Raw genomic sequence first — 10,577 nt, 5'->3', positions numbered from 1 at the left:
GTCACGTACAGCGTCGTTTTGTGTGGGCGGGGACTTGTGTGTTCCGTCCGGAAAAACAAAACAAACAGTAAAAATCTGGGAAGTTCGACAAGAACTAAGCGGAGAACGGAACCGCAGCGGTCCCTATTGAACGTCTGCACGACCGATACGAACCGCTGGCGTGAAGATGTCTACCGGCCCAGGAAGCGGAACCACGAATGCGGAACCGTGGGGCAGCTTTGATGATAACCTGATCCAGGTGAGCTAACCTGCTCCCCATTTTGGGCCGGTATCGGTACAATTTACGCTTAGCTTCTTATGTCCAGCGGAGAAACGAAGATCCTGCAGCTGCTATCATGCTAACGTTACGTAGGCCGAGTGGGCATGCGCAGTATATATGCGATCCAGATCCTAGTGTGTTTAAAGCGATATTTTTCGCAAATTAAAGAGTTAGATGCCCTGTCCGAACTAGAAAACTTTGCGTCTGTTGTTTGTAATAACAGTAAACCCATTTTAAATAAAGTTTTTTGAAATACTCAACACACCCCTCATTCATTGCTGTGGATATGTGAACTCCTAATGTGAGATCCAGTTGGTTCCGAACAGATCTCCTTTCTATGGCTCAGGAGTTTCTGCAGGATTCCTAACCTGCCATCAACCATGTAGCACTACTTGTGGGTTAGCACTATGTTTGTTTGTGCACTATGTGCGTACCTGTTAGTACTACTTCATGATAGCCTATTTATCATCATGAAGTAAACAGCAGTCATCAAACAAAGCACAAAAGTTTGTTTGGTCCTTAAACATTACATGTATGTTACACCTTTTAAACAATCATCAACATTAACCTAAAGGGACCGTGCTGACGCATTATGATTACTGTAGCCTATCCAAAGATACAATTTACACAGACACAACACTTTACAGTAACATGTTAAAATATTTAACCCATTTTCTTAACCCGTTTTTGTCCCTTTCGGAGTCACGGGGCTGCCGGAGCCTAACCCACTTGTGGGCAAAGGCAGGGGACATCCTGAACACGTCGCCAGTCACGCACACTTTAGAGTAATCAATCAATTTAGAGTAATCAATGAAGCATCTTATTGGACGGTGGGAGGAAGCCAGAGTCTCCGGAGGACCCACTTTTACCCTTAGAACTTCATTTATCCTTGGTGGCATAGATTCAACAAGGTACTGGAAACATTCCTCAGAGAGTTTGGTCCATATTGACATGACAGCATCACACAGTTGCTGCATATTTGTTGGCGGCACATCCATGATGCCAATCTCCTGTTCCACCACATCCCAAAGATTCTCTATTGGGTTAATATCTGGTGACTGTGGAAGCCATTGGAGTCCAGTGAACACATTGTCATGTTCAAGAAACCATTCTGACATGATTCCAGCTTTACAACATGGTACCTTATCCTGCTGGAAGTAACCATCAGAAGATGTTACACTGTGGTCATAAAGGGATGGACATGGTCAACAACAATGCTCAGACTGTGGCGTTTGGACAATGTTCAGTTGCTAGTAAGGGGCCTAAAGTGTGCCAAGACAGTATTCCCCACACCAATTCACAACTTTCTGGTCTCAGGGCAGACACTCTACCACATGGCAACTGAGCAGCACATATAGCTGTGAATCTTTTACTTTTTAGATCTTTATTTTCCAATCAAATCATGACTAATCATCCTAAGATTTTCTTTTGATTGCTAAACCAATCCCAAACTAGGGGTGTGATGATAAATCAATTTCTATTCCTACAATCTATCCAGATCGATCCGTCAGAGGCACGTTGTTTATTGAATCGACCTATACTGGTCTGTCAGATCAACGTCAGAAAAAATAGCTGTTTCTGCGCTCCATTCAGGGTAGCTCGGCCGTCATCGACATGGAGAACCTAGACGACACGTCGGGCTCCAGTTTTGAGGATGTTGGCGAGATGCATCAGAGGATGAGGGAGGAGGAGGAAGTGGCGGCGGAGGCGGCTGCGGCCGAGGAGGGAGACGACGGAGAATTCCTGGGCATGAAGGGTTTGAAGGGTCAGCTGGGCCGGCAGGTGGCTGATGAGGTGGGTTAGTTCTGTCTCTGTAAACTGGTTTTCTGTGTGAGGAGGGTCACCCGTCTCACACGTGCTGTCTTCAGGTGTGGCAGGCAGGAAAGCGTCAGGCCTCCAAGGCCTTCAGCCTTTATGGCAACATCGACATCCTGCGGCCGTACTTCGACGTGGAGCCGGCACAAGTGCGAAGCAGGTAGGTCGCCCTCTTCCTGTTCGCGTCACCGGTTTCTAGTTGATGCTGACGAGGCGTTTCCCTCAGGCTCCTGGAGTCCATGTTCCCCATCCGTATGATCAACTACCCTCAGGTACGCCCAGGTGCTTCTGGCAGTGTTTTGTTATGGTTGAATGTGTTCAGGTTAGGTCTCTAACTGATGATTTTTGCAGAAGATCGCTGGCGAGCTTTATGGCCCGCTGATGCTCGTCTTCACACTGGTGGCTATTCTGTTGCATGGCATGAAGACATCAGGAACCGTTATTGTAAGGATGCAAAAATGCATCAGACACCAAAGATCATAGCTCCAGTTAATTCAGCACAGCCATGAACTGCTAAAACACAGTTTTACTGTTCGTGCAGTACTCTTAAATGCTGCTGTTGTGTGTCCTGTAGAGGGAGGGCACCCTCATGGGCACGGCCATAGGGACGTGCTTCGGTTACTGGCTCGGCGTCTCCTCCTTCATCTACTTCTTGGCATATCTGGTCAACGCGCAGGTCACCATGCTGCAGATGCTTTCTCTGCTGGTCAGTGATGTTACTACATGGCGTGCTGTATGGTTGCCTGCAGTGTGACATCACTTTCTGTATCATTTCAGGGATATGGACTATTTGGCCCCTGCGTGGTTCTGCTCGTCACCTACAACGTCCACTTCCACGTCCTGTTCTACCTGCTGTGGCTGCTGATCGGAGGGTTATCCACGCTGCGCATGGTATGTCCACGTTTCCCATAAGCCCCTCTGAGGTGGGCTCCCTATCTTACTTGTGTGTGTGCTGCAGGTGGCGGTGCTGCTTTCCCGAACCGTGGGTCGGACGCCTCGGCTGCTGCTCTGTGGATCGCTGGCACTGCTGCACATGAGCTTCCTGTTTTACCTGCACTTCAGCTACCACCGGATCCTGGAAGGTCAGTAGCAACCCCACCATCAGAACCTTAGAATCACATTGCTCGAACCAGAACCAATGCACATACTTAGTTTTTTTTCTACCTTGAGAACATTTTTTTTTACAATTTTCTATTAAGTACAAAAGCAGACCCACCACCATTTCAGAACCAGAGCCTTTAAGTTTAGTCACCATCAAAACAGCTGAACCATAGATGCAGCAGAACCAGAACCTGAGTGTTTTGTGTTTTCAGGACTACTGGATTCTCTGGAAGGACCCAACTTAGCTCCTATTCAGCGAGTCCCCCGAGATGTTCCAGAACTGACACTAAACAACACCTTGCTGGGACACGGCCTGCTTGCAACTCACTGATATGTTTACTCTGAAGTTCTGTTATTGTTCTTATGTGTACAGAAAATAAACTCTAAAACCCAAAGCTGGCTGTGGGGTGGTTCTGTTCCTTAAATGGGCCTGTGTTCAGAGCCTGGAATAATCCTGGTCAGAACCAGAACTCTGAGCTCATGAGCAGAATCCAACCCAGAAACAGAATTAAGCCTTAAGCTTCTCCGTCCGTGAAAATGCCTTGATTGTGATGGGAGGGGACTTTAATGTTGCTCTGGATGGTCTGTTAGACAGGTGGCCTCCTAGAACTAATAATTCTATGGCCTCCAGTTTAATACAATTCATGAAAAAATTTCAGTTAGTAGATATATGGAGACAAAAGAATTCTAATGTAAATTCTTTTACCTGGAGCAATAAAACCCAGACCAGCTTTTCTCGTATAGACTTTTGGCTGGTTTCAAGCTGCCTTGATGAAAATCGTATAAATGTGAAAATTCTCACCACTCCTTTAACAGATCACAAAGCTATTTCAATCCAGATCTTTTTAAATCCAAACACTTGTTAGAGACATTCATACTGGAAATTAAATAACTCCATCTTGCAACATGATAATGTGTCCAAAACCGTTTGCTTACTAATTAAACGTTTCTGGCAGAAAGCTTCCTTAGAAAAACAGTTTGGCAGAAATTGGGAACTTCTAAAATTTGAATTATTTAAATATTTTAGAACATATGGAAGCTCATTTGCTAAAGTTAAAAGATTTGAAGAGGAAAGTTTAATCTCAGATATAACATCTTTAACACAAAAATCTCCTGTTGACTTGAATGAAAATGAGCAAAAACACATTTCTTTCGCCTTGAAAGACTAAATGCTAAGAATAATTCAATACAAAAATTTAATATTGATGGGAATGTTACAGATAATCCTACAAAAATAGCCAATTACTGCTCTGACCTCCACACTAAACTCTATGAATCTAAATATTGTGAAGAAACTACTAATCTCTTCTTGGAATCTCTCACAGACACCAAGGTAATTGAGTCTGATTTGAAGGAATTCTGTGATAAACCACTATTGCTACATGAAGTTATATCAGCTATTGAACACCTCAAATTAAATAAATCTCCAGGCACAGACGGCTTAACCTCTGAATTCTATAAAACATTCTCCGAAGAACTGGCTCCTTTCCTCCTTCATCTATTCCTGGAGAGCTTGAACAACAACCTCCTTCCTCCTACTTTAACCCAGGGCCTTATAACATTAATACCCAAACCTAAAAAGGATTTACTCCTCATTGACAATTGGCGTCCAATCTGCCTGCTTAACAATGATTATAAAATACTTGCCTTAATCTTCGCTGAAAGGATAAAAAAGGTTTTGGATCATATTATAGATGAGACTCAGTCTGGCTTCATGACAAATAGACACATATCAAATAATATCAGATTAGTACTTGATTTAATTGATTATTCAGATTATTGCCCCGACAAAAGCTTTATCTTTTTTCTCGACTTTTACAAAGCTTTTGACACAATTGAACACAACTTCATACTCCATGCGATAGAAAAATTTGGTTTTGGTCCATTTTTTAGAGGAGCTGTTAAAACTATGTATGCAGGAGGAAATTGCTCTATCAAACTTTATGCTGGGACCTCTCCTCGATTTTTACTAAAAAGAGGAGTCAGGCAAGGATGCCCCATTTCCCCTTATTTATTCCTCCTCTGTACCCAGCTCCTCACTGACTCTATAGAACTAGGTATTTCAATAGCAGACCACACAGTCACTATCAGCCAACTAGCTGATGATACCACCCTGTTTCTAAAAGATCATTGTCAGGTACTGTTAGCTATTAATCTGATCAATAATTTTTCCGCTGCATCTGGACTCTGTTTAAACATAAAAAAATGTGAATTATTTGCTCTTAAACACTGTGACGTCCTCTCTATCTGTAATATTCCAGTGAAAGAGTCCATCACTTACCTAGGAATTACCTTCTCTAAAGATAAAAAAGCCAGATGCCAGTTAGATTTTGACCCAATTATTAATAAAACACAGACAAAGCTGAACCAGTGGCTCCAGAGAGATTTATCATTGAGAGGCAGAGTTTTGCTAACTAAAGCTGAGGGAATTTCCCGCCTAACTATGCAGCTTAATCCCTCAATGTTGAAAAAAAAGTTCTGAAATCCATTGACAAAATTCTATTTAACTTTATTTGGAGGAACAAAAATCATTACATTAAAAAAAACTGTTTAATGAACATTTATAATAAGGGTGGTCTTAACTTTCTAGACTTCTGTACATTAAATAATACCTTTAAAATAAATTGGCTACGACATTTTATTAGGAATCCAACTTCAATCTGGAATTTCATACCAAATTACATTTTCTCTAAATTAGGAGGCATAAACTTTCTTTTATTCTGTAACTATAATGTGCAAAAGATCCCAATTAAGCTTTCTTGCTTCCATAAACAAATGTTACTTTCCTGGTCACTCATTTACAAACACAATTTTTCTCCTCACAGATACTACATATGGAACAATAAAGACATTACTTATAGACATAAATCTTTATTTTATCCATCATGGTTTATTCAAAACATCCTTTTGGTTCATCAGTTGTTTAATTCAAACAGAGCTTTAATGTCACATGAAGAATTCTGCTTCAAATATTCCATCAAAATACCAAAAACCGAATTTAACTTTGTTTTGAAAGCAATTCCTAAATGTATTATTACGTTATTCAAAAGTTCATCATTACAAAGTCCAACTTTATTACCAATTGATCCAACTAAAATAGAAGTAGGCAAAATTTGTTTTTCTTCTTCACGTAACACAAATCGCCGTATACGCTCACTCTTCCAGAAGGATTTTGTCTCCATTCCTTACGTAGTTTCTTTTTGGAATTATTTAGTTTATCATTTAGAATGGAAAAAGATTTGGAATTTACCAGCAAAATACTTTTTAACCAATAATGTGAAAGAAATCTCATTCAAACTAATATATAAATTCTATCCATCCAAACTATATCTGCAAAGGTTCAAAAAAGATATTGATGTTGCCTGCTCTTTTTGTCAAGAACACCCTGAAGATGCTGTACATTTGTTTTGGTCATGTTCCTTTTCCACCACTTTCTGGTCTAAAGTTTGTCATTTCATTTCCGCCCACATTGACCCTGACTTTTGCCTGTACTTAGAAAATGTTATGTTTAGCAACGACGCTGAAGTTGGCTTCCGATTCACAGCTTCCGATTCGCGAGGGCACTAAAGGAACATTCCGCTGCATTTTTCACGCAATGATCACCTAAAACCGGGTCCAGTTCAGAAACCGGTGGACCTGGACTGCTCAAACCTGGATTAAATTATACATTAGATACTAAAAAACATATTAAACACAGTTTCTGGTTTGTGAAAACTTCCTCTGATTTGTGAAAATGGGAAATAGGTTGATTTTTATCGAATTTTACGCAGTGAGTCCACTTGAGACCACACCCTGTTCAAAAACCGCTGGACCTGGACTGCTCAAACCTGGATTAAATTATGATTTAGATAGTAAAGAACATATTAAATGCAGTTTCTGATTTGTGAAAATGTGAAATAGGTTGATTCTTATCGAATTTTACGCACTGAGTCCACTGCAGACCAGGGGCCTCATTTATAAAACTTTGCGTAGGATTTGCGTCAGAAGTGGCGTACGGATGAAACATAGGACATGCGTACGCACAGAAATATTCGGATTTATTAAACCGTGCGCACGCAGATCCTACGCATCTTTCCCTTTATAAATCACAACCGATTCTAAATTTTTTTTTTTTTTTTTTTTTTTAACAACTTTATTGCACATTATGCCATTTTACAAGAAAGTACTTTTAGGTATGCAATCAAAAAAAAAACACAACAGCATATATCAAATAAACATCTGTAACATACAGAGGAACACGAGTAGAAATAGAAATAAGCCAGGGGGTTAAACTCTATGAAAAAATACTGAATCTATCACATACAGACAATGTTCTGATTGCTTTTTGCTTCTCTGAAATTCGAATACTGTTGATATATTTTTTTTTCCAGAATAAAGACAATATAATTTTTTTTTACCAATAATACAGAAAAATAAAATAAAATAAATACAAGACATTAAAATAAAAAATAAATTTAAAAAAAAAAAAAAGGGGGGGGGGTTACATAGACATTGTAATTAATCTTAACTTAGGGGGCTATCAAGAAGCTGTAATTTACATATGATACTTTGAAGTTCCATAGCAAGTTTGTTTTCCATGAAGTTTACAGATGAAAAAAAAGAGCAGAGTTCTTTATGAAATGTAGAAAAAAATGGTTTGATTTTAAGGAAACGGCATTTATGTATATAGAATTTACCCAAAATAATTACAACATTCAGAAGAAGTTCTGTGTTCTTGTTTTCTAAAATAAACCCAAAAATGATATCCTTAATAGAAAAGTCTGCTAAAAGTGGAATCTTGGGGAAAAGCCAATAATTTAAACTATTCCAAAAGACATCAGAATAAAAACATTCAAAGAAAAGATGCTCAGTTGTTTCAATCTCCACATGACAAAAAGAACAACAATTTTCAGGAATTCCAAACCGTTTTCTTAATAATTCCTTGGAAGGGTAAATACCTGAAAAGGTCTTAAAGTGAACTTCCTTGGCTTTAGGAGGAATGGGGAGTTTTAAATATTTAGTTCGTATTTGTTTCTTTTTTGAATGATTAAAATATTGGGTTATATAATTTGGATTTGAGATGTAGGGAAATGACGTTACATTAAAATATTCTCTGATTTGAAGGTTTGGGAGTTTGGCAGTTGCTATGTTGTGTCCATTAATCAGAAGCTTGGGGACAGTAGGATGTCTGTAGATGTCATTATGAAACATATCAGAAACTGAGCTCACAACATTTTGAGGAATGGCCTTAATAATTTTTTCAAAATCTTTTCTATTCGTTAGTGAACCATATTTAGCTGTGAAATCATCAAAAGACATGAGAGTGGCATTGTCATTAAGAAGATGCATTAAAGACCAAATTCCATTTTCAAACCATGTTGGAACAAAGATGGATTTGTTTCTGATAGTGATGTATCTGCAGTTCCATATGGGAGTGTTGTGTGGACTGTAATTGTGTTTATAAATGAGCTTCCAATACATGAGAACTTGCTGATGAAAAGACGAGAGTTGGATGGGAAGTTTCTTATTATCAAAATCACAACTGAGTAAAAATTGGATCCCTCCTAGGCTGGAAAATATTTTATTAGGAACAATGAACCAAATACTATTTTGATTCCTAATAAATGATTTTAACCAGTTTATTTTTAAGGTGCCATTAAGGCTGTTAAAGTCTATGGCTTGAAGACCTCCATCTTCATATTTTTTAGTCAGCGTACCTTGTTTAACATAGTGTGTTTTCCTTTTCCATATGAAGTTAAAATTGACTTGATTAATAGATTTGATGGCTTGTTTAGGGACACCTATAGAATAGGTGGGATATATGAATCTGGATATGCTTTCAATTTTGGTGAGGAGAATTCTACCAAAAATAGAAAGATCTCTCTGTGCCCAGTTATTCAGCAGAGTCGAACATTTCTCTAATTTGTCCCAAACATTCAGTTTTTCCAAGTCTGTTTTGTTTTTAGTTATATGCATTCCGAGGTATTTAACTGTGGATTTAATAGGGATATTATAAGCATTCAATAATGTACATGGTTTAATGGGTAAGATCTCACACTTGTTTAGGTTCAATTTGAGGCCTGAAGCTTTTGAAAAGAAGTCAATCGTTTTAAGAATCTTGGGGATGTCATGAAGATTATTAAGGAAAATTGTTGTATCGTCGGCTAGTTGGCTTATTGAAAATTCAGCATTTGCAACTGTCAGCTTACCAAAGTCAGTATGTTTGATGAGCAAAGACAGCATTTCTGCTGCTGCAATAAAAAGAAGGGGTGAAATTGGGCAACCTTGTTTTATACCTTTGCTGATGTTAAATCTGTGAGACGTCCCCTGAGGTAAACAAACAGAACTACTGGTTTCATAATAAAAAGTTTTAACTGTATTAATAAATTTGTTACCAAAACCAAAGAATTGCAGAGTTTGAAACATGAAATTATGCTCAATCATATCAAAGGCCTTGTAAAAATCTAAAAATAAAATAAAACCGTCTGTATCTATGAGATGTTCATAGTCAATCATATCCAGAACAAGACGTAAGTTATTATGAATTGAGCGACCTTTAATAAAACCGGACTGCGTTTCAGAGATTATTTGGGTTATGTCTGACTTGAATCTGTTTGAAAATATATGCGTTAGAAGCTTATAGTCAGTATTCAAAAGAGTTATAGGCCTTAAATTATCTAGAAATGTTGGGTCTTTACCCGGCTTGGGAATAAGGGTGATTACACCCTGTTTCATTGTATGTGTTAGAGACCCATTTTGAATAATTTCTTTAAACATTTCAAAAATTAAATCTTTGATATGCTCCCAAAAGAATTTATAAAAGTTACTGGTCAGTCCATCACATCCTGGAGCTTTATCCTTGGACAGACAGCTTAAAGCCTTCTCTAATTCCTGCAAAGTTATTTCTGAATCACAAGAATTTCTAAAATTGTCATCAATCTTAGGAATGAAATCTTTAATTGTCTGGAAAAAAGTATTATTATGGGATTCGGAATAAGATGACGAATACAAATTACTATAAAATGAACTTATTTCTTTAGAGATCATTTGAGGATCAGAGCATAATTGATTATTAATATGAAGTTTCTTTATAGCATTCTTCTCTTGCCTCTTCTTTTCTAGATTACAGAAATAAGAAGTACTCTTTTCACCAAGCTCCACCCATTTTGCTCGGGATCTGATGAAGGCTCCTTTGGCTTTTTTAATATAAATATCGTCAAGAGAACACTGTAAAATGCTTCTGCGTTGTTTATCATCCTCGTTGAAAACAGGCTTGGAACAAATCTGATTTAACTCAGTCAAAATTTCACTTTCTTTTTGCTTATAATGTTTTGCAATTAATTTGCTATGTTTAATGGCAGTTTGACGTACTTTGAATTTAAAGAATTCCCACTTATCAGTGTAAGATTTTAGGGTTGAATCA

General features: G+C 38.2%; 1 protein-coding gene across 1 annotated transcript; it reads left to right on the top strand.

The window, feature by feature from the left end:
* yipf3 (Yip1 domain family, member 3) lies at positions 1 to 3,570 on the top strand. Its single transcript, XM_004077023.5, has 9 exons — positions 1 to 238; positions 1,853 to 2,053; positions 2,128 to 2,234; positions 2,301 to 2,346; positions 2,426 to 2,518; positions 2,649 to 2,780; positions 2,852 to 2,965; positions 3,033 to 3,156; positions 3,388 to 3,570. The coding sequence occupies exons 1-9, from the start codon at positions 167 to 169 to the stop codon at positions 3,504 to 3,506; spliced, it is 1,008 nt and encodes a 335-aa protein (XP_004077071.1). The 5' UTR covers positions 1 to 166; the 3' UTR covers positions 3,507 to 3,570.
* The last annotated feature ends 7,007 nt before the right edge of the window (positions 3,571 to 10,577 follow it).

The sequence above is a fragment of the Oryzias latipes genome, chromosome 15, assembly GCF_053564925.1.
Source record: "Oryzias latipes strain Hd-rR chromosome 15, Olatipes_Hd-rR_3.1".
NCBI classification, from domain to species: Eukaryota; Metazoa; Chordata; class Actinopteri; order Beloniformes; family Adrianichthyidae; genus Oryzias; species Oryzias latipes.
This window is presented reverse-complemented; position numbering and strand designations above follow the sequence as displayed.

Coding starts and splice junctions, on each gene's coding strand:
- yipf3 (XM_004077023.5), top strand. CDS start 167: ATGTCTACCGGCCCAGGAAGCGGAACCACGAATGCGGAACCGTGGGGC. Junction 239..1,852: donor TTGATGATAACCTGATCCAG/GTGAGCTAACCT, acceptor CGCTCCATTCAG/GGTAGCTCGGCCGTCATCGA. Junction 2,781..2,851: donor TGCAGATGCTTTCTCTGCTG/GTCAGTGATGTT, acceptor GTATCATTTCAG/GGATATGGACTATTTGGCCC.